Source organism: Metopolophium dirhodum, chromosome 7, assembly GCF_019925205.1.
Source record: "Metopolophium dirhodum isolate CAU chromosome 7, ASM1992520v1, whole genome shotgun sequence".
NCBI classification, from domain to species: Eukaryota; Metazoa; Arthropoda; class Insecta; order Hemiptera; family Aphididae; genus Metopolophium; species Metopolophium dirhodum.
Window position 1 is genome coordinate 27,426,094 of NC_083566.1, and position 26,520 is coordinate 27,452,613.

General features: G+C 29.6%; 3 protein-coding genes across 3 annotated transcripts in view; 2 read left to right on the top strand and 1 right to left on the bottom strand.

Moving 5' to 3' along the window:
- Nucleotides 1-17,586, bottom strand: part of LOC132949218 (disco-interacting protein 2) — a 157,372-nt gene extending 139,786 nt beyond the window's left edge. The window contains exon 1 of the mRNA XM_061019992.1: nucleotides 16,796-17,586. Within this exon, the coding sequence (XP_060875975.1) occupies nucleotides 16,796-16,880 (85 nt within the window). The 5' untranslated portion in view covers nucleotides 16,881-17,586. The remainder of the gene's footprint in view (nucleotides 1-16,795) is intronic.
- Nucleotides 17,587-23,095: 5,509 nt separating this feature from the next.
- Nucleotides 23,096-24,627, top strand: LOC132949144 (zinc finger MYM-type protein 1-like). Its single transcript, XM_061019921.1, has 2 exons — nucleotides 23,096-24,577; nucleotides 24,622-24,627. Exons 1-2 carry the CDS (start codon nucleotides 23,096-23,098, stop codon nucleotides 24,625-24,627), a joined length of 1,488 nt encoding a protein of 495 aa, XP_060875904.1.
- Nucleotides 24,183-25,477, top strand: LOC132948028 (52 kDa repressor of the inhibitor of the protein kinase-like). The gene is made up of 2 exons (XM_061018288.1): nucleotides 24,183-25,120; nucleotides 25,205-25,477. Exons 1-2 carry the CDS (start codon nucleotides 24,641-24,643, stop codon nucleotides 25,316-25,318), a joined length of 594 nt encoding a protein of 197 aa, XP_060874271.1. The 5' UTR covers nucleotides 24,183-24,640; the 3' UTR covers nucleotides 25,319-25,477.
- The last annotated feature ends 1,043 nt before the right edge of the window (nucleotides 25,478-26,520 follow it).

Consider the following 26,520-nt stretch of genomic DNA (forward strand, 5'->3'; position numbering starts at 1 on the left):
TGGGTATAAACTTAAGAGGCCGCATGTACTGTCTCCATCTCACAAATGTAAAACGTTGCAAAAACTGTCTTGTGCAGGTAAGAACCACTCAGGCTGTAATCCAAGCTAAACAACCAAAATTTTACACTATAAAGAGGAGAACATTTTCTGTGCAATTTCGTTTTTATTTTTTCAATATCAGAATAATAACTCAAAAAAAAGTTATTCAAGTTTGAAAATTAATTATTTTTGAGTTTTTCAAACTTGAAAAACTTAATTTTTCAGTTCCGATAATTAAAAGATAAAAACGAAGTTGTACAGTAAATGTTCTCCTCTTTATATAGTCCGCGACACGAAAAATGTCCCCTGACCGTTATGAACCTAGCAGCCATTTCGCCTCAGTGTTGCACAGTGCAATTAAATTAATTGCCACGTTAATTTGAAAACACCAAAAATTACTCAAAAAATTTTAAACTGAAAATACTTTAAAATATTTTATGAACCAATTTAATAAGAATAAATAATAATAATAAACGGCAGCCGCGCATTGTGTTATAAACGGTACAGGTTGAGAACTCATTGCTATCGGGAAGGTTAAGTAGTGCTGGTCGCGGTACTCAGGGTACGAGATTTCGTTTCTCGGACTTGTGTAAAAATTTGGTTGCTTAGCTTGGACTTTGGACTACAGCTTGAGTGGTTTTACCCGCGCAAAACAGTATTTGCAGTTTTATATTTATAAGACGAAGACAATACATCATGCGGATATAGCATCCTCTTAATAAAACAAAATTTTTTATAAAATTTAATTTTTGATTTGTTGATGGAATGACAGCATACAATTGCACCATTCATAATACAGTAATCGTAAGCACCTAGTTTTGAAACTAAAAATATGCAATTCGTCTATTGAGTTTACTTACAGGTCCCACTACAATGGTTTCACTTATTCAAATCAGTGAAATCGCTGTTAACAGCAATTCACTTTGCAGTACACTGGACTCCCTTGGAACAAATATCAATAAACAATAGAGAACTATATACCTTATTATATAATATACTTATAATATACCTAATTATCGTCTCCAGCTTGTCACGATTGCTTCGCCGTTATATCCTACTTAACCATAGTGGCGCCACCGATATCTATGTATAAAAATTACGGATGGTATCCTAACCACCGGTAGGTGGACATATTATTATCATCAATTTGTGAGTCATTAAAACGAATACTAATACAACAACTTTACAATATATCGTATTGGGTGGGTAATGGGTATATACCTAATCGAATCTGGCGTTAGTCCAAACAGTGATGTGCCGAAAATACACTACGAATAACACCAAATACATCGTGTCCTTTTTTGGTGTAATGTCGATCTACAAGTAGCCTATATGGTCATTAAATGTCCGTATTCTCTGATAATATAATTATCTTAAAATGAGAATCCGGTCGATTTACACCGAAGTTCTAATACGACCACGCGCAATCGTCATCTGCACCTTCGTGCTCTCGTATTCGTTACAAAACCACTAAACCTCGGTCTTATAGCACACCTATTATAGCTGTATGTGAACAAGCCGACCAGGCAGCGTATTTATATTAATAATAATTTATTTTGTAACAATACTAATCATACAATTATGAACATATACAATTTACAATATTTCAGCACCCCCAATAAGCAAAACTTGTGCTGGGGGAGTAGTTCTTATTAAAAAAAAAAACAATTTAAAATATAAGTATAAGCATTAAATATTGATTAAGATATTAAACATACTCTGATACTCGTCTTGGGTGTGTAAGAACCTTATTGGATCCATGCAATTCCTTTTATGCTTTAAAGTTCAATAATAAATTAATTTACAAATTTAATCTAATTAGAGTATTATAAGAGCATACACAAAGTTATACCTACAACTTACGTATCAAATTTCTGAGTTAAAAACAAGTCGCTACAGTTAATACTACTTGGATGCTTTTTGAAAATAGTGGATGAACTCAATATTATGTGGAAAATAATTCTAATTGTATAGGGAATTAGACCAACATAGACGTATAATATAAGTATTCCATATCAAGTATAAAAGCCTAGAATAATAAAACATTTTAATAGGGGGTTTTAACATTTTTTCGTTGGTTAAAATTATGCTAAAATTATGTTAAACTGTATATTGTTTTAATCAAAACATCAAATCCAATACTGTACTATATTATAAAGAAGTAAAAAGATATTACGTACAATGTGGTCATACCTAACTGTAAATAACAATTAATTCAAATTCAAAATCATAAGCATGCAAAATATATAATTAATTTACTTACAAAAATATGTTTTGTGAGGTATTCATATAGTTATTCATATTAGTACCTATCTAATAACTATAATTCAATGTCTACATTATTTTTTTTATATTATGTTATAAAAAATGAATGTAATAGTAACGTTAAACCTTAGGTCATAATATCCGTTTCTAATTATGTGTATGCCGTTGCTGGATTGTCTATTTTGGGTGTGCCAACGGCCGTTTTGCATCGCACATTGGCACAAGTAGCCCAATAGGAATCATAAACCACTCTACAGTCTACATAGTACATAGTTAACTTATTTTAAACAAATAGTCAACATTAACAATAGGTTTTATTATTTGTCAACTAAATAATTGGGTTTTTTACGACAGTAGAACATACTGACAAATAGATATAATACCATTGATTATAAATACTATTATTTATAATCAATGATAATACTATAGAATTACAATTTTAAGTTTAAGCAACAGATTCTAAATTGAAAACTTAATTATTATAATTTACAAGCTATAGCAATCATGCAACTATTTAACGTAAACAAAACATATTATTGTTTCAATTATTTTAGCAATAGGAATTTGTTATTGATTGTTATATACTTGAATTTGTTCTATGAGTATTAAAATATAATGTATATACTATATTATATTATACATTTTATTATACATTAAAATGTATTATCCTAAAATATTTAATATAATATCAAAGAAAACAATGTATTTTAAATTGTACAGAGGTACCAAGGTATACACGTATATAAATATAATATATAATATTATTTAATTAGAATTTTAATATATATTTTGGTAGGTACCTATACTTATATTTTAATTTAGTCGAAAATACAAATTATTAACACTATTTAAGACTTAATTTTAAGTTTTCAAAATGTTCGCCTTTTTCCTTATGGATTTTGTTAAAATTCTGATTAAATTTAATTAAAGTAAGCATAGGTATGTTTTAACTAAATAAAAATTCAAATAAGTACTTCATTGTACTTATAACCTATGTATTTTATCTTAAATAACATTACAAAAGCTTAACAAACGTATAAAAACGAAAATCGTTAAAATAAAATGATAATCTATATAATATTTCAATATGTAGCAAACCTTAGCTTATTATCACACGTTCGGGTCAACACACTCGTCATTACCGAGAATCAGATTGTTAACCGGTTTTCTACATATGCAAAGGAAATACAAAAAACAAGAGTGTTTTTCTTGAATGGATAACATCATCCAATTGTAGATGATTAAAGATTGCGAATACACTATTTTAATAATTATTTGTCTTAGTTTATCTTAACAAATTAAGCAAGAAACGTTACACATATATAGTATGAGCACGAAAAAAAACTTTGACAACTATAACACAAATATAAATAAATGGAGTTGAATCCATATTAAATGAAAAAACATTATTCTCCTTCCACAAAGTTAATTTCAGCGTACCCTGAGATCTGTTACAACTAGTTTAGTCATCGGAACAAAATATAATATAGTAAGGTCAGTTATACGCAAAAGTAAACGACAAGCGTCAAAGAATGATTCATAACTATAAAAATATAATATATAGTAATAAAATCAAAATTACGTGCTTATATGTATTTATAATAAAATGCAGATATCATAGGATATAGCGTACATTTTTAAAATGTTACTGTGTTATTTTTACCAAAAAAATAATAATATAATAATAACATGCTTATATGTAACATAATTAGTAGCCATATTTTAAGTTAAATTTATTCATAATTACATTTTACTTGAATTTAGTTTATTTAATATCAATATTTTGAAATATTAAAATATTTTTTTCAAATAACGTTAATATACCTATTATAATTTGATGTAAATATTTTCGCACAAATTAATAAATCAATATGGTCGTAGGGAATAGCGAAAAACGAATACGAATTACAATACCTATAATAGTATGAAAACTAGCCAAGAAATTGTTTATAATTATTATGAACTATGAAAAAGGGAAGAAGAAAGTCAGCAGGTACACTCTTAAATAGGTGTACAACATCCTTTATTGCAATATACATCTTGCATTTTCAATAAATTCACTTACAAAAAAAATCAATAATCAACCGGCTTACTTATATTTTAGACATATTATAATATATTGGTATTATAATTTGTAAGTTAGGTTTCCTGTAACTAATTGAACCATGAAAATCAACAATTCACGTCATATTTGTGGGAAAAAAACTTCAAATATTTCATTCTTTTGGAATATTTTAATATTAAAAAATAATTTTAAAACCAAATTAGGCATACAAAGCATTTTTATAAGTGATAATATTCAGTTGACCCGAAGAACTTAAGGTCGTTGGCTCTATAAAATTATGTACGATACATAATAAATTTCACCAGTAGAAGCACTATTATACGGGCGTGGGTAATATGGCTATATAAGTAATTGGTGACAATTGGCAGAACCACTATCAAGCAATGTGTATTTTTGCTATAAACTCGCACACGGTATAATTAAAATTGTCACTTACAAGAGCTCAAAATATTAGGTACTAAAATCTTCTTCAAATGGTTTACACATGATGTAATAATAAAACCATAAGTCTATATTATTATCTATTTAATTACTAATTTCTGAAGAATACATATTTTAACTACGAATAAATATTTTAATTTATAATAATATAATACCTACCTATATTAAAATATTACAATACATACATATAAAACTAACATTAAATGTTCGGAACATATTCTCATTTAATTATTAAACGTTTTCTGTTTAGCACTTGAATTTAATTCTTTGCCTTAAAGCCCGACACATTGACTGGCTTGACTGGCCCGACTGGCTTGATCACCTGCATCTCTAAGCCTTCTCAATATTGGCTTTCACCTAAACCTTAATGCAATAAGTCTACAACCATGTATCCTATTACATGTACTATAATTTTGATAGGAAAATTTATTTTTTAATCAAAAATAAATGTAATTTACTTTACACCTCACAAGAAGTAATTAAACAAATTTCAGGGGTATAATTCTTTAGTTGTTCTCAAATATAACACATATCTTAATTATAATCTACAATACTAGTCTAGTTATTTAACATTTTAAAATCTTATTAAATTTTAAATAGCAATTACTAGAGTTATTTAAGCTAATAAAAGTACTACACTATATAGTTATTGTAGTTTAAAAACGTTAAAAATCAAAGTTTGAATCAAGAATGTATTAGGTTATACTAAAAGTAATAACAGTAAAAATTCTTAGAAAAATAGTAAGTCTTTGTGAAGACATGTGCCTATTTAGTTTCCAAGTAACATAATATTTTGCCAATTTTATTCTAAACATTGTATATTATGTAGGAACTCATATTATACGGTCAACGACAAGTCGCCAGCTTGAAACCCATTATTCAATGATACAGTATTTCATAATAAGTTAAAGTATGAATAGAAGTCCGTTACCTATTGTCGTTAGCTTAATACGGTTCGTTATGCGGTGAGATGGACGTCGTTCTCCTCTAGCTAAGGTATACACGGTTTTATGACAAAGCAATATAGTCTTATATTTGAATATTTCACCGGAAGATTTTCGACCTCCTGGCGACAATTAGTTATTAACTGAGTATGTAGAATGTAGATAGGTAATTGAAATTTCTTAAACTGAAGAATGAACACTCAAAATTGATTTTAAAGCAACGACGTAATATTATGCATAGTTAATGTTAAACGCTTAAAATAGGATCATTCAACCGGAGATAAATCACTTCACTAGTTGGGGTTATATCCTGAAAAGGACATATGGTAAGCACAAAAAAACCGGGGGGATGGACTAAGTACACATGTAATATAAATCTAATATACTGCAATTACTAAGTATAATACTATTCACTTTAATCCCCCAATATGCCCATCATGCGGCACCTGTCTTACAATTAAACACATAATGGCGGAATGTCGAACATATATCGAATCAAACTTCCGGAACACCTTTTAAAATCTCTCGGATACAACAAATCTTCACTATAGCAGCCACCATCGAATTCATCATAAAAGCAAAACTTCAAAACAAACTATAAAACCTATATATAAATTGTTCACAAACATATCTGTATATCATTAGAAATAAATTCTTAATGAAATTTAAATAATAACTGTATCCCAATGGCTTATGTCACCGAGGGTGATTTTATTAATAAAAAAAAAAAACTATTCACTATTAAATAAACAGATCTGAAAATCTAAAACACTAGAGCAACTTAAACTTCCGAAAAATAAAATAAAAATGTAAACAAATAATAACACACTACCATAAAATTTTTTCAAATACTTTTTTTACTACTGAAAGAAAATAGCTTATACACGTTAGCGGTATTTTTAAAATAAGTTTATTATGCAAATATACAAGAATACAAATAAAATGCGCTTGTTATAACTAAGGTGACAAAAATTATTGCAAAATAATAAAACACTATTTTTAAAAATGTAGATAATATATTATAAACACTATCAAAAAAAGGTAGGTACTTTATGATAGACATGATACTCGTCTAGTTTAACCACAAAACCAATTATAGCTGAAAATAAAAACTAAAATTCCATTTTAGTGTGTGAAGCGTGTTTTATTATATTTATGCTTCAATTATAGTTATTCGACACGGCTGCAAAGTAGTCTGATTATAATACATTATCGTGTACGTGTATCACTCATTACTTACAGTTGTTGTTTTTCAAATTGCCATACTAAAACAAAGAGCTTCAAACCAAAATGTAATCAATTAGCAATAAGAAAAGTCAGACAAATCATTCTTATTTAAATTCACAAAACAAATACTCATAATAAGTCATAAGGCAAACGTTTAAGTTGTTTTGGTCTAAACATACACTCAAACCTGCAGGTAGGAACAAGGAATATTTTATAATTTGTAGTTATAATATTAATTTATATTATACAATAGTTTATCTATACATCTACCATTATTGTAACGTCACGATTAGTGTTTAATTACGAGTTAGTACTTGCCTACATCAAAAATAATTTAATTATACTACTTAATGTATAATATTATGAAAAAGGTTATAAAAACAATATGCATTAATTGAAATAAGTACAGAAAACGTAAGCAAATTCATGCCCTACAGGCAAATAAAAATAATTTCGAAGCTTTTATAAAAAAATAAAAAAATGAAGTTTAGTTGTAAATAAAATGATGAACATATCAAAACCAAGAAGATTTTAATCGTATAAAATAGTATAGACATTATACTTTTGTCAATTCTTTAATAAATGGTATATTTGAAAATGTGTTCACCAGACTGGAAATAATTACGTAACAATAGTAGAACAAAGTTTATACTTTAAAACGACGAATGTAAGTGACACAATAGATTAAAAAGTCGAATATATGTCTCTCACTATCTAAGGACATTATCTTTTAAATACCCATTATTTAATACTAAAAATACGTTTAATAAGTACATATTATTTTATTATAACATATTATTGAAACTTCAAGAAGTAAAAACCCGAAATCGTTTTCGAATTTATTGTATATAATGTACCTATAGGTTGATCGTAGATGCCTACATAAACAATAAAAATAGTAAAAGAACTGATATTTAAAAACAAGTGTTCCGACATGACGACATAATAAGTCTTACAGCTGTTTTACATGTTATAAATGGTTATGAATGTCTAAACGTATTTAGAGTTACACGCTCAATTGCAACTACTTGTAATATTGTCTTTGTTTCCTCCCCTCACCACGCTGATGCAAGGACGATCATGTGACTGCATACCTGAGACGTGACGTAAATGATAACACAAGCCGCCAAGCAGGTAGGTAAACCATAACTACCATCCCTTGAAATTCATTTTCTTAATAATGCATAAGGTAATACCACTTTCATGATAAATCCAGTGATTAATGTATTAAGCTATTTAGGTTATTTAGGTTATTTAGGTTATATTATACAATACCAACCAGTACCTACGTAAATAAAATACGACTAAAAGAAACGATGAATATAATAATAAAACGCCGAAAAGTAATTAAGAATGTATATTATTCGTTTCAACCTAAACTCAAAAGTGTAAAATAATTTCTATCATGAAACCATACTATGTATTTAACGACCGGATGGAAACGTATTTCCGTCATATGGGGGAGGAGGGAATGTTGGATCTATGAAATAACGCAAACACTTGGGAGATGACGGCAAATGAAATATCACTATATTATATTATATTGGTCAACAGCAAACCGGTTGTATTATAGACACATCAACATCAGATGAGTCACCATTATATTTTGTCCTATACAATAATATTATTGCTTACTTATAAATAAATACTTCACTTCAAAACTTAAATGTAACATATAAAAAAAATCAGTTTTAGGATAAAGAAATGTAACTTACATAATATTATGACTATGACGGTCAAATACAATCATTTGTTTGTGATGTATGTAGATACTGTATTATTGACCACTGTTAAATCATTAATATTATTATTATTTAAACGCATCAGTAATAACTAAAGATCCTACAATCTAAAACAGTTCTGAAGCAGAATCACAATGCAAAAATTACATTATTTATCTATACAATTCTACACGGTATTAATAAGTATTAATTAACAAGAAAAATAGTAAATGCTCAAATTCAATTATTTATTACATTTGTAGTACAACCCTTTTCAAAAAATGGGAAATCATAAAAATTTAATTTAAAAAGGTGGGTAAGTGGATGTCGCTCTGCTGTACAGTAGGTTACAAGTGGGTCACTGTAATGGATGGTGTTAAATTTGAATTCCATGATATAATATCATTATATAAGAAAAACGATTCTGAGCGAAAACGGTCAGTCAGCCTATGATATTACCAAGTACATTTGATGATATTCTTGTGAATAAAGTAATTTATATATAACCTATTTACGTGGAACTTTGTTTTAAATTTTCAATCCTTAGCTATAAAAGTTAAACATTTTATAAATTTTTAACTACAAAATAATTATTAAATTTGAAATTTGAAAAATGTTGTCCAAATTCGAACTTTAAATGCTTATAAAAAAAATTATGCCTATTGTTTTTAATATTTTTCAACTGCTATTGTTGTAACAATATATCAGAAGCCTTGCATTAAATTTTCACGCTTTTTTACCCAACAAATAAAATTTTATTGAAAAAAAAACTAAAAAAATTGAGTACTGACAATGTCCGTCAACAGCTCAAAAAGAGTCAAATTATTTTTAAAATTTTATCGTGTATAGAAAATGCTAATATAAACATTCAGTGAAATTTGCAAGTATTAGTAAGTCATTCGTTTTTTAATTACAACAAAATAAGAAAATCGTTACATGAGAAATCGAGTAAATATCAAATGTTGTAAAAATATGAATTTCAAACGCTTATAAAAATTTGATTTGATTTGCTTGTAGACATTTTTTTTTGTTGATAATGGTAGACAAACTTATGGATAATCTTGTATTACATTTTCAAATATTAGATTTAAAAACAAAAATTTTTAAGAATTCTCAACTCAAAATAAATTGCTAATTTTCGTGATTTTTCCGTATTTTGTCAAGATTTGAACTTTAAATGCTTATAAATAAAAACTGTGACTAAAGATTTTTAATTTTTTTCATCTGCCTTTGAAACAATAACCTAGGAGCCTTCTATTAATTTTTCAAACTTTTTTAACCAACAAATAAAGTCTTATTGGCATCCATAGAAAAAAATACTAATAAAATTGAAAACTGAAAATGTTCCTAAACAGTTCAAAACAAATCAAAATATTTTTAAAATTTTATCGTGTATAGAAAATGCAAATGTAAATAATCAGTGAAAATTTCATGTATATACGTTCATTTGTTTTAGAGTTACACCAAAAACCAAAATCGATTTTGTGGAAAACCGATTTTGTGTAAAATTCCCGTTTTTCCTTAATATTTATTTTGTTTTTCCGAGCGCTTTTGAAAACTATTAGGAATTTTAAATTTTGACCTCCCAAAAGTACCAACTAGATTCACTTTTCCGTCGAACAAGATACTGAAGTTGAAAATCGAAGCATTATTTCGACTACTAATCGTGTACACAGACACAAAAACAAAAAAACACACATCATTGTAAAATCAATACATCCATCGGTCCGCTCAGAATCTAAAATATGAGCAAGTACCGCTCTGCAGTTCATTACATAGGTCTCGTGTAGGTCACTCTATTGTAACTGTGGAATTCCAAGGTATAAAATCATTGAATAAGAAAAACGATTCTGTTTGAAGACGGTGGCTATAAGTGTTAAAAAAAACTTGTGCGGAACAAGGTAATAATATTTTCAAGCTTTTTACTTAGTAAAAAAATTTTTATTGAAATTCATAGAAAAAATAAAAACTTAAAATGTCTATAAATAGCTCAAAACAAGTCAAAATATTTAAAAAATGTATATGGCATATAGAAAATGCTAATATAAACATTCAGTGATAACTGCGTTATTTTTTTAGTATTACACTAAAAACGAAAATTAATTTTGTCAAAAACTGAGTTTGCATAAAAAATTCCGTTATTCCAAAATTTTTATTTTCTCCCGACGCTTTTTGAACACTTTAAACTATTGGAAATGACCAATTTTGACCTGTTTAATGCAGTAACTAATTCACTTTCCCGACAGAAAAGCTACTGAAGTTCAAAATCGAAGCATTATTTCGACTTCTTATCGCACTATTTATCACTAGTTAACAGACCCAACATATAAAAACACACATCATTATAAAATCAATACATTGAATCTCAACTCAGAATCTAAAATATTAACGGATAATTAATTTTTAAAAAAAATAAAATATTGTAAAAAAGTCGACATAAAAAGCAGAATTTAAAGAAAGATTAGGTACTTATACCAATTCAGTTTTACTTGGGTATCATACGTTATTAACGTTTACTTACCTAACACAAAACTATAAACTATATGAATAATTTGTATGATGATGATCAGTTGCCTACATAGAACTTTATAAAATTATGCTCTCCCCCAATTTATACAATAATATTATATAATATTATTTCCGATTCAAAACACGTGCGATAAAGGAAACGATTATTATTGATATTTGTATTGTACACGCAGACCTAACCAGTCTGTAGTAAAATAATGGTCAATATAGTCACGAATACAAACTACATGTACCTATACGAAACATTACAGTTAGAAGCCAATACTCGGATTATCCAAACTGTAGATGCACCTTTAAGGTTTTATCATAAGCGCCATTATGCAATATGACACTTAAGAACAATTCTTCAAAACTAAATAATATTTAACGCATTTATATATCTGCTGAAGTATTTGTTGTTGCAAAAATACTAGAAGATACATGCACATATCATATACATTTTATAGATGTAAATACAATTATAAGTTTAACATTTTTATTTTACTATAAATTAACTCGATTATGTTATAATTATTTGTTGAAAAAATTATTTTATAAAATATTGGAACAGCATAACTTTATTTTATTCTTCGATTATTCAGCTACATTTCTACAATTTGAAATAATAAAAATTGTGTAAGGTACAGTAAATATTCTTAATTCAAAATTTAAAAAAACTATCGATTGAAGAATGTAAGAAAGAACCAATATTTGGCTTCTAAAAATCTAAAAACTCGACAGAGGACGTCGCACCCTCATACGCGTTGTCTCCGTCTTACACACGTACGGCATACCAAATTTTCGTTCGCCAGTTTCAATAGTGTGCTGTTAGTTTTGATATTATAATTAATTGACCTATTATATAATTTTGAGATAAGAATATTATATGTGCTTAATCGGCTTTTATTTGATATTTTTATTTTCAAGTGAGATATGAGAATTTTTAATTTTTGATATTTCACATGCCCATATCTTGCTTGGAAAATTAAAATATAAAAGATTGCCAATTCTTAGGGCACAGAAAATATTCTTACCTAAAAGTTTGATTTTAAAGGCCTATAGCGATTGATGGAGCCTTAAGTTTGAAATTAACCAGTCCAAGGATTGACAGTATTAAAATCGGATACCGGTATTGTGGTATTAGATTCGATACCAGTATGAAACCGTATACCGCAATACCGGCACATACCGGAAAACAATAACTGGTAAACGGGAAAACTCGTCATCCCACTATTATATATACGGTAATACAGTATTATGGTATGTACCGGTTTACAGTACCTATACCATTTCAGCGGAATTTGAGCAAAAACCGTCAACCCTAGTCCCTAGTCCCTACGTCTAACTAAAAGAAAAAAAATGTAATACAAATAAATTACGTGAAATTTAATATTTTACCTTTCTATCCACATAAAAACATTATTCTGTAGTTATAAATGTTAATATTGTTGACGGTCTGTTGTTGCAGATATTATATTTTGACATGATGGTTTGATACAGATTTTTAATTTTATGAATATTTAAAAATACGGCCAAAACGGGAGAGAAATACCGAGTAAATGGTGGAAACCTAGTAAATTAGGTTTAGTCCATGTAGCAGTAAACCTGACAAATTATATTATATTTTGATTAGGTAACTACCAATATAATAGTATATTATTTAAATTATTTTTACTCATTTATCAATGGGACGTTACAGTGACATTTGTTGTCTCTATCTTACAAGTGCGTAACATAGCAAATTGTACACTCAGAAGATCACGTTTATCTCCGTTAGTTTAAAAATTAGAGTGAATTGACCTCTTATAAAATTTAAATGTAAGATTATTATCTAAGCATATTTTAAGATGTACGAACAATTTACAATTTTAAAATACACATAACTCGCTTTAAATTTATATTTTATATAATAAAAAGCCTATGTCATTGCCTAAATAATAATCATACCTTTAAATTTTATAATAGGTCAATTCACTCTAGTTTTTAAACCAACAAAGATACACGCGATCGGCCGATCGTACAATTTGCTATTTTACGCCACTCGTAAGACAGAGACAACAAAATATGTCACTGTAATGTCCCCTTTACTAAAAACAAAATAAACTATTACACACACGATAGCTAATTTATGAATATGATTCAATACATTTTCTAAAGAAGCAACATTTCAATGTTTAATGTAATATCATTGATTAAGTATAAATACTAACATAGCAATTATATGGTATTAATACATAATCAATGGTAATAAAATAATTTTTTTATAACAATTATGTTGAATAAAGATTTGTTTATTTGTAGCAATGCTTGTCATATATAATTATAATGATTACTCGATCATTAGTTGGTTTACATGAATTAAGTATATCAATAAGGTATATATGCAATAGGCATTGTTTTATATAAGATCTTAATGTTATTTTTGATGTTTGATTATTAACAAAACATCAAGGACATTGACAATGCTAGGATTGCTCATTAGAACAAAAAATGAGGATTTGTTAGCAACAAACCATCACATTTAATTGTTTAATCTGTAGGTAGCTCATATTATTTACACTAGATTAGACTGTATTCAATTTTGATTTTTGAACGAGAGTTTTTTTTTATCAGTGATGATTGATAGAGATGGTAAAGAAACCAAAAAATAACTATTCATTTTTTTTAAAGAAAGTATCACATAGGTACATTTATGTGTATTACTAACTTTACTTATAACTTATTATAGAACTAATATAATATTACATTATCATCTAATTAATTTAAATAATACTTGTTCACAGTTTCACACACAGATTAAAAAGAACCATTTAAAGGGCAAATTGAACTTTATCTGCACTGATAGGTTATTTCTAGGGTTATTTTGTTACAAATTCACATTACAATAGATCATATTATTATTAAATAAATAAATTCATAAATTAAATACCTACCTATTTAACACTTTAAGTGCCATGTGTATCAATTTGAATACACAACTAATATGTTTATTTGTGCCGTGTGTATTGATAATGATACACACAAAATAATGTCCCGGTCAGAATGGTCAGTTATGTCATTTTTGGCCCGGCACTCAAAGTGTTAAGTACACATCAAGGTACACATATTATACTAGAGTTGTTAAATTTTTAGTTATTTTACTATATTTTTTTTATATATACATATAAAATGCTACATGAAAAGCATCAATTAATAAATTTAAAAAAAAATAGGCCAGTAAAAATATTTAAGTTCAAAATTATTAAATTGCCAATTTTAATATTTTTAATACATGACTAATATCACTCATCCTATATGATCATATAAGATTAATATAGAAAAATTGAATTACGCTTAACCATTATTGCTATCTCAACCTAAATAAAAAAAAAACTGTATACCTAACATAGGAATGAATAATGCTATGTTGTGAAATTTAACTACATAAATATTATACAACAAATAAAGATTGTCAATGCAAATGGAAGTGTAGAACTAATAATATTTTCAAAATAATACCAAAAATAAGACATAGTATTTATAAACTAGGGATTGTTTTGTTAATATTTTTAACATATATTCAGACTAATATTCATATGAATAACAGTCAATTGTACATTAATAAGCAAAGTAATAGTTATCTACCTATAATTTAAAAGAATTTTCTTCCCGTTTGTGCTTCTAGAGCTAATATGCCAATTGATAGATTTGATGATGTTACTTCCTTCTTTGATCATAAACCATTGAAATCAAAACATCTAGTTTTGGCTTAATATTTTTTTCAAACTACTAAATAGTTCTTAGATTGCCCAGGGATTTTAGTCAAAATCAACTTAAAAGTACAATATTTTCATCAAAAAGTTAAACTCTACTTTGTTATAACACATTTCTTTAGTAATAACATCAGCTATTTAAAAAATCTGGTTTCTCGCTTTTTAAGTCCGAGTATTTACTATTTATACCCAAGATTTTGACTAATTTTGTCATATTATGTTCCTAGGTAGTAGGTATCAACTAAAACCAATTCTATAATACTAAATAATACTAAATGTACACAGTACTCGTACGTTAACTATTTTACTATTTTTAGCAATTGTATTTATAAAGTATTCTTCATGGTATTCTTTATATGCATAATGTATAAAATATATTAATTCTATATTCTTTCCCTTTAGTGTGTAGTTTCATGAAACAAAAAATAAAGACTAATTGTAACAAAATGTTCTTTTGGTATCTCATTCAAAAAACAATTTAAGTTTAAAAAACTTTTGAAGTTCTAATAAAATACGAATGCAATGTACAATTTATAAACTACCTAGGTATTTATTTACTATGTTTTCATAATATGACGTTAAGACAGTTTAAGTTTACAGATAGCAAGTGTCATAGATAGATGGCTTTTCTCTTCAACATTGTCCACTTTTTAAACATGCATTTTTTTCCTTGTAAATTGTGTATTTCACCTGTATCTTAAATACTATAAATACTATAATAAATACTAATTCTATACTTATAGCATATGCCATATTGCATTGTATATTAAAATGTAAAAATAAAAAAGATCTACGGATAATTGTATTTATACTGGTAAATAAAATAGCTAAAACTATCAGTAGTATAGATAGTTCCATCATCATCATATAACAAACAAAATAATACATATACAAATTTATTTTACATAATATGATAAAAACCTCTCAAAAAAGCAAAGCTTGTGCTTGGAAAAAAGTGGATATAAAACCGTTTTAAGGTCACCATATGTTGTATCACCATATCTATGTTAAAGTTGACATTGATAATTACCAATTTTATATCAAATAAAAGAAATAAAACCTTACTGGATAAAATTTTAGGCATTTAAAATAAAACTGTTGTAGGTATGCTAAATTAACCAACTACCAATAATATTTATGATTTAAGTTTATTAGATCAACAACAAATTTAATCAAATGTTTATAAGATAATAATAATATGCTAGCGGCTGATCTGCTTACTTGATAAAAATAGGTAGGAATTCGGTTGATAACATTTCAAACAGTTTCTGTACTTTATAAAGTACCTAGTTAAATAAAAAAAACTACCTATAGATATTTAAATGCATTCAAGTACTACCATTTGAACAATATTGTTTGTCAATAAAGATAAAAATGACACTAACAAGACTAAAATGTATATAGCCACTGTAATAAATAATAAGCTAAACTGTTCATTAATGATGAATAGTACCTAGTAGTCTAAAATGTTTCTTTCATAGATAAAAATTGTGCACACAATCAATACCCATTTGGACGGCACTTAACCCATAGTGATAGGTAGGTAAGGTAGGTTAGTACCTTACTTAGGTGCCCAAGAGAGCTCAAAATCCGGGGGTCACAGTAAACGGTAGTGTATGACACCAATATAACCTCAAAAGAGACATTCATTATGGGGGAAATAAAAGAATCTCTTCACAGAAAACCGAGCCGGTGACTGGAATGAATCACTCCGGTTAGTAGAGGGGTTGGCGAAGACCTGGTGCGGGGGTGGCAACCACCCCAGCAGTGCTGCCCCGAGTCGGGAAGACCGCAAGAGGCGACGACGCAAGCGAAAAAACTTAGAGTACTTGCCTTCGGACAGCTCGAGTTCCAGTTCCGCGAGCTTTTCGCGAACGTCGTCGGGTAACCGCGTAACGTCCACGTTAAATTCGGCCATTGTAGTAGTGCAGTGGTCGCACCGGCGGCGGCCCACTTTTTCGCGTATCACACGGTTAAATTGATAAGGGGAGGTGGTGGCCGACGCTATCGGGTGGTAAACAATCGGCGCACGCACAGATAACACCGGATAGCGATAAAAAAACAACAAAAAAAACTATATAATATGTAAGCAAGTGTTAAACCATAATATTATTCACAGCCGTACGAGAATAAAACACAAAAATGAAATTTAAAGGCTAACAACACGGCGCACTGTGTGTCTTATAGCTAAACGTTACAGAAAATCGGATACACTACACGACGACGACGACACACACAATATTATTATTTACATCAATATTATTATTAATATATTTTTATCATTATTATTATTGTTATTCATCACTACAATCGTATGTGTTTGTGCGTGTGTGCGAGATCATGAACGCGGGGCGCCGCACGCGTCGGACGGTCGTTCTCGCTATGCGCACAGACTACCGAGAACGTTTGACGCGAGACGGCATGGCGTTGAGAAAAAAATGATAACGAACAGAACCGCGGTCGTCCCGACAACACACCGCTGTGGGTACCACGTCCGTGTTTACCGGTCGGTCGCGTAAACGTGCTACCACGACCTCCGCCGCCGCCGCAGTTGTTATTGTCGTTCCCGGTGGGGAGAACTAATCGTGGTGCGGTACACGGGCCGCATCGATACGCACGCACACACTGGCGACTGGCGCACGCGAGCCAGGGTCGCGTCCGTCGCCACTCGCCGCCGCCGCCCGCCACAGCTGCTGCTGCCGACGAACGAACTATGGTCGTAGTGGGGTTACCGGCGACCGGGTAGTGCGGTTCGTCGGTAGAGCGCAGTCTTTGTATTCTCTTCGGCCGTCGCCCTCGTTACATAATAAATAATAATAACTACCTACCTAATACCTTTGGACTTTATTAGGTAGGTTAGGTTTTTATTAATTAGATAATTTTAAAGTTTCAGAACATAACACTAAAACTTGTAATTTTAACATTTTATTTCAAGATTTTTTTCATGACCAATATTTTTAATTATATTGGTATACACTAACATAATTTTTAGCTTGTTTTCTTGGGATTTTCGTGGCATTACATTCCCAGCCCTAATAATAATATCCAAATCACCCGGCTACATCACGATTTATGACTACGGTCTACGATAATGACTACCTAACTGGACCCGGGACTACCGTCTACCGTCTGTCGTCTGCTCCCCGTAGGTGGTAATGCGATAATTATTGTAATATAAATAATAACAAAGACGGCGGCTTCGAACGTCATGCCGGACGTGCAAATTTCATCATCGTCTCTGGTGGTCAATAGGATTGGTTGCTTTTGAAAAATGTATAATAAACGTAATACGCATAACTTTCCACATTTATCAATTATTCATATTAGTTAAAATCCCGACATATTATTATAAATTATAATTTATAATAGTATAACCCGATACTATCATACAGACAACAGTTTTTAGTACTTATTACTTATTTAAAATAAGCCACAGTGGACACTTGCAGACTACAAAAAAAATAATACTGAATAAAAAATATTATATTTATTTAACCAATAAGGACTTTTATCATTAGTATAAAAATTTTAGTAACTCAGAAACAACCTGTTCAAATTTTGATTTAAATATATACATAATACATAACCAAAACTCTCTGGGATTAGGGTGTTGCAAGGTTCCAACCGCGACCTAGAAATGGCACTCATCGTACGTTGACCTCTTCAGAGATGCCTCTAGGAGGCACAGCATTACCACCAGGCTATACCGAGAGCCTCTCACTCAGATAACGCGGCCACTGTGGATCTCGAAAAGCTCACAGCTGAAGAGAAACACTGATGACGCTTGAGCCAATAGCATCTCACTATTGATGTGCTTACTTAGCAGTTAGCCGGAGCGAGAATGTTACTTCAGGATGTGGGGGGCTGGGGGAGCCCCATGGCGTTGAGAAATTCACACATCCGTTGAGCATCGACATCGGTCAGTGGGTGGTCGACGCCCGATTGGTTTCAGAGTGGCGGTAACTGAAGGGGACTGAGCAAGAACCAGACAGCTCCATTTTTTGTCGAGATCGGGTTTAATTGAATTTTATAAAGCAAAAAATTACGAGTTTATATGTACAAGAACGAGACAAATCCAACAACTAGTATAGGAAATATAACATATTTGGAGCTGTCTGGTTTTTTCTTCTGTTGAAAAACCAGATAGCTTCAGCATTTTTTTTGTTTCTAGAAAAGTTTTGAAAAATGAAATTAGTACGGACACCTTCATTTACAATTAAGAAAAATCTAACGAGTATAGGTACCTCTGCAAGAATGAGACAAATCCGACTACCACCACCCGTATAGGAAATATAATGTATAACTGCAGGGGTTGTCTGGGTTTTTTTCCGCTGAAAAACCAGCTGCAGGTCTAGATAATTATCTAGATAGTTCCAGAGGTTTTTTTGTTTCTTGAAAAGTTTTGAAAAATGGAGTTATCTCGTTCTTACTGTAACCCCTTGTTACTGGGGTTACTATGTGGTTAAAAGTCCGAATTATGCTTGTCTAGGGGCAAGCTATTCTGAATAAAGTGCAAGCGTGTGCGGATCACGATAACTCCTTAGCGCCCATTCATCTTACCGGTTGAGCTATATAAGCACAGGAGGTTGCCCGTAACCAAAAACGGGAAGCAATGAGGATAGCTTTCGGCCCGACCGGTGTGGCAATGGGTGCGAGTCTCGCCTTAGCCAACAGCACGGGCGCCTCGCTGGAAAACGTGGCGCCTGATGCTCGTGGTCCGTTGACGACGTGCGGGCGTCACCACCCAGCGAGCACACTCACCATGGAACTATGCAAGCCGTGATTCGTCATGCGTTGTGGGGTGTCTCATCGACCGTAAACCTCTACGTCTCTCGACTAGCTCCCAGGGCTAATATATAGGGTACATTTTACGTTGTTGTAGCCGCAAGGCTAAAACCCGAGAGTTCTATAGGTATACTGTACTATCCTTAAATGGTACATAAAATCCAAGTATTTGAAAGTAGGTATGGCACTTTTATAATTTTATATACTTAAAATGATTGCAAAAATCAGAAATAAAGGAAATGCATGATTAAATAGGATAAAAGGAGTGAATCTATATATGCTATATATATATATATGGCAATACAAAGGTGTTAGATGATCAGATAAACAACAATGCATTTTTTTTTAAATGTTTGTATAAACTGCTAATTACCTATATTATATAATTATAATTTATTTTATACACAATAGTGTTAACCTTAACCGTACGTTTGCACAAATATTATATAATATACACGATTGTATTCTACATTTCTACTCAACAGACATTCGAAATTTTAGAATTTCTTGTAAAAATGAAAAAAATACCAATGATATATCATTAAGCATTTGTTAAACAATCTATAAAAATGAGCAACATTACTATACATACTATATGTCTAGATATGCAATTTTTTATATGCTCAATTTTAAATGCGTTACCCCGAACGTGAGTGTTTTTACATTACCTGACTCCATACAAGCTCCAGAATAGTGCGTGACGCGTATATCTACTATATAATATATAATATACGCTGCTGTATGATATTCGTATTCACCTGTCGTTCGTTATTCTCCATAAATTCTATTCAAATATGCAAAGATCCCTCACGCAGTCATACTATACCTATAAAAATACTATAATATGCGTATTGTTACATACAATAAGGTATCGACGACAAAAACACAATTTAATGAATTTGGCTGTTATAGACGCCGTAATAATACATTTATAATATTGTATTATATATTTATATTATTACCTATATAGGTATTAAACAATGCTGTGAAGGTGAACACAGCTCAACGTAATACCGTATCCAACATGAGCATTATTGGTAAGTAGTTAAATTAACTTAAATTTCCATTTTCTTCTTTACCATATTTTAATTATGCACAAAATAAACTACACATGAATACATGATAATAATTATTATTGGCTGTATGTTAAATTAAATTATGAAATAATTTATAGTACATAATATTATACTAAATACCTACACTTCTACACACAGACACACAGGGCTGGATTAGCCATTATAAACTCTCGCACTATAGTCTCACTGCCAAGGACTTTTACATCTAACGACGTACATACAAACCAGAAAAATAAAATTCATATAAATAAATTTGATTATAAAAATAATTTTCATATTTTTAAATAAAATCTAACACTGCAGTGTTACAAATGGTACCTATATATATTACCATTTACTACCTACATGTACATTTAGTACATCATAATATAGTAGTCAACATTTTAATTTAATAATTGTATAGGTTACTAATATTACTAATATTACTACTAATTGTATAGTATTATATAATCGTGTAAATAATAGTTAGGTAAGTTAGTAAGTACCATTTTAATTTTGAGCGTAGCTGGATTATATTATTGTTTCCAACTAGAAGGATTAATAAAAGTTATTTAGAATAAATATTTCACTGAATTAAAATAAAATCTTTTCAAGGTATGTTTATAGGATGATATTTGCAAAAATTAAAAATAGTACCAATACTAGTTAAATTGCATATTCGCACGAGCCACAGGCACGATTTAAGATTATATTATTATTATAGGTAGGTACTTCATTACTGCTTACTTCATAGTTGAAATATCTTGTACCGTAGTGTTGCGTCATTGAAACAATCGTTCATCTCACGGTACAAAATTATCAACGGAATATTGTATATTTATTTTAGGTAAACCTACAATAAATTCCCCTATATTCCTCTTATAGTCATGTAAGTAATATTTTAATGAAATGTTTCAACCAAAAATATATTACTCTTAAAAAATGGTTATTTTTATTTCTAACCAATACATAATATTATATTATTTAGGGATTATACATATCAATATATTTTTTTTCGTTTTTTAGTCACACTATAATTTACATGTAAATACTTCAGTTTTATTTTACTTAAGTAAGATACGTACTTCCCGATATAGAATAAATAGGGTTTAAATAATAATTTTTTTATGGATAGTGGGGAAATAAATACTATAATTCTTATATTTTAATATTATATGAATATTGAATGTCTAGGAAATTCGATATACTAATTTATTGGTTAATCCGGCTCTGAGAATATAATATTATATTAAATATTAATATGTAAATTGCATATGAAATAATAGTAGAATAATTTAAATAAATGGATTTACGTATACATCATATACATACTTAGGTATATAAATGTACTAGACATAAAATAGAATATGGGGTGATCCCTTCATGGATCCACTCCTCCTTGATAATCGTACAAGAAAACTGAGAAGTAGCAAGTATAGTAACCATGACAGCAACATACACAACCAGTGGCGTATTTACGGGGGGGGGTTTTCGGGTTCAAACCCCCCCCAGAACAAAAAAAAAAGTTACTAAATGTTAAATAAATATTTTATTACGGGTTTTCTAATAATTTAACGATGTAGATAGAGTAGATAGACTGTCTATAATATAGCTATCTAAAACGACTAAAACCGTTGGGTTATTTTGGTGTGGAATATCGCTGCGTTATCTTAATTGCAATTTGTGTTACCCAGAATCGATTGACAGATAGGACCTATACGCTTGTCGCCGCCCGTGTGTGCAAGCTCGTACTGAATAGTATCTTTTCGTTGCATTATTTTCATTTCTTGTTCTTTTGCTGTCGTTGTCGTTGTTGCATCAGATCTCGTTCAGTATTGTAATATTCAGAAGTAAGTTTGATATACATAAATCAAGTTATAATATTAGTTATACTATTTTATTTTAATATTTATACTGTAGTCTGTATCTGGATACTTCAATACTTGTGTACTTAACTGTATGTTTTTATGTGTTTATTTACAAACAATTTTATTATCATTTTAAATTAATTTAAAATTGAATCCATAAGAATTATTTGACTATCTCACTATTTCAAAAAATGTCTTCCAAAAAACAATTAAATATACAGTCATTTTTCAAATCTCCGTCATCTACGTCAATTTCAACTCCCCAAGAAAATATTGAACATTCGTCAAATAATACTGATTCGTTGGTTCATGAATCTGCTGAACATAGTACTTCTTCGGTCAATTATAGTACCCGTGATATTTTTAATTACATAAAAAAAGTTTTAACACAAAATGAAATACAAGAAGTATTAAATAAAACCTGGATGCCCGATGAAAATTTTTCTTTTCCTACAAAAGCAGTTATTGTTGGAAAAGAAAAAACACCAAGATTTTTAAAATTTCAATTTAAATGGTTTTCTAGCTATTCTTGGTTAGTATATTCTGCTATTGACAACGGAGCGTACTGTAAATTTTGCGTAGCTTTTTCCAAATACTCTGGAGGGATTAACAATCAGTCACTAGGCTCGTTGGTCATAAAAAAATATGATAATTGGAGACATGCGTTAGAGTATTTTAAAAATCACTCAAATCTCGAATATCACAAAAAATGTGTGTTGGATGCAGATAGATTTTTAAACATGGTGAAAAATCCTACTTTATCGATTGATAAACAAATTGACATTGGAAAAGCTAGAGAAGTAATGAAAAATCGTAAAAATATAGTTCCTATAATCGAAGCAATTATTTTGTGTGGCCGTCAAAATTTAGCGCTTAGAGGTCATCGAGATTCAGGAAAAATTTTAACATGTTCAGATTCCGAAATAAACAATGAAGGCAATTTTAGAGAAATTCTTCGATACAGGGCTCAAGGTGATAATGATTTGAAATCATATTTAGAAGGTCCTGGAACAATCAAATATACTAGTGCTACAAGTCAGAACGCAATTATTGAAGCGTGCAATAAGGTATTGCTTGATAAAATAGTTTCAAGGGTTAATGCATCAAAATGCTTTTCTATTTTAGCAGACGAAACAGCAGATGTGTCGGGGGAAGAACAAGTGTCTCTATGTGTAAGGTATGTTGAAATAAACCATCTTGAACTCCGCGAAGAATTTTTACAATTTGTGCCAACATTTGACGTGACGGGAAAGGGATTGGCAAAACTAATTATTGATAATCTTCAAAAATATGGCATAGATACTAAGTACTTAAGAGGCCAAGGATATGATGGAGCAGCATCCATGTCAGGTAAATTAAATGGAGTTCAAGCACACATAAAAAAAATACACCCATTGGCAATGTACGTACATTGCTCAGCACATTCATTAAACCTGGCAGTTTCTAAATCGTGTAGTGCAGCAGAATTAAGAGATTGCTTATCAACTTTAGGTAAAGTCCGTGACTTTTTCATTTATCCAAAAAGAAAATCTGTTTTACATCATCAAATTGAAAGTTCTTCCGAGATATCATCAAAAAAAACATTAAAAAGAAGTTGCGAAACAAGATGGATCGAAAGATTTCATGCAGTTAATGATTTTATAGAGCTTTATAATCACGTTATTGAATCATTAGAAATAATATCTGAATGGGTTGATAGTGAAACATCGGGTAAAGCAAGGATTCTTAGAAACGCTGTATTAAATTTAGAATTTTTGGTATCTCTGTTCGTGTTAAATAAAGGATTTAGTATAGGATTACCTCTATCAAAATTATTACAAAATCCAAATATTGACTTAAAAGTAGCAGTAATACTAGCCAATGATACTAAACAGGAGTTACAAGATCTCAGAAAAAATGCTGAAGAAGTTTTTAAAGATATATTTGGACAAGTAAAAATATTAGCTGAAAGTTTTGATATTGAAATTAAAATGCCTAGACTTTCAAACAGACAAATTCATAGAAATAATGTTCCAGCAAGTTCACCAGAGCAATTTTACAGAGCATCAATATTTATTCCTTATTTGGACAAATTTATTAGTGAGTTAGACAATAGGTTCATAAACCATCAAGTAACTTTGTCGAATTTTGACTCTTTGTTTCAAGAAAACGGTCACCTCGAAGACTTTAAGAATCTTTCAGATAAATATATTGAAGATTTGCAGGAAAACGGATCTTCTAACATAATATTTGAATCAGAATATAAGTTATGGCAAAGAAAACTTATGCAAACAAATCATAAACCAAAAAATGCTTTAGAGGCTTTAACTTTATGTAATATATCTATTTACCCAAACATTTTTAAACTTCTCCAAATTTTGGCTACACTCCCGGTCTCTTCTTCGTCAAATGAGAGAACTTTTTCAAACTTGAAGAGGATAAAAACTTATCTTAGAAATTCTATTTCAGAGGTACCTATTTATTTATTTATAAAGTATGAGTATAAATAATTAGATAACAGTATAATAATTATCTATATTTTTTTTTTATTTTAGGGAAGACTAAACGGGTTAGCTATGTTATCTATAAATTCAAAAGATAAAATTACACCAACAGAGGTAATTGAAGAACTGGCGAAAAAGAAAACACGTTTACCCTTTTCAATTTAAAATTTAAAATGAAGAAACATGTAAAGTTAAAGATGACATTGTATGTAAATTATTTTATTATTTTATTTGACAAATTAACTGATATTCTAATTGATGTAATTATCCTGAAAATTAATTTTACTAAAATTGTGACATTTTTTCAGTTTTAAAATTATATTGTTTGTATTCATTCTATCTCTTGTTATTTCTTGTTTCAAAGTAAGATGAAACAAGTAAGCTTTATCATATTATGACTTTTTAAAATTTTAAAACCCCCCCCAAAAAATTATTGAAAATACGCCACTGATGTAGGACACATAAAAGTATTCTATACCTGCATTGTATATACATTTTAAACCTAAAAATAATATAATACAACTTACATCAGTCTAATTATTGTTAAGACAAAATCATTGTTGTATTTTAGTTCCCGCCGTAAAACGAGTTGTTGAGTTCTCATCTTATTTGCTTCATTATAATTTATTTTACAAAAATACATTTGATAACCTACCTATATATTTTATTAAATGCATTATGTATACACAATATACTTCATAATAATTTATGATATATTAAATAAGATTTCCTCTATTTCTCTGTTAGTTCTCGAATATTGAGATAATTATTATTTATATAACATTAAATATTTCAATGAAACTTAATTTGTATTTTGCATCTTCAAAAAATGTTAATATACATAAATATTAAATTAACAGATCAAGGACTCTTCAGCTCCACCATATCTAATTTCCTTAGTACACAAATGTTATAAATATAATAATATTAATTGATTTTATGCTGTATTAACATTTGAAAAAAATATGTATGTAATAGTCGTAGCAAATCATTAAATGAGGGACGGAGTGGTTCAAAACCTCAGCCGCGGGGGGCATTTTTCTTCGGGCAAGTCACGGTGTCCGGAGAAAAGTGCCGCCGTCCCCCACCCGACATGGTAGATACCTACAGGTGCCCACTAAAAAATCTGCCAACCTGTGTAAACGTGTTTAAAACCAACAGTACCCACCCACACAGTAAAAACCACCCAATAGCCTACGTTTCCACATGTTAATTAATAAAAAAAAAAAATCATTAAATCTCAATTAGATGAAAATTAAAATGAAATCGCGGAACTCACTAGCTATACCTATAAAGTAGATGTCATATATTCGCTTTATGATTGATTAATAGTTAATACAATATCTATATACTATAGTAAATAGCAC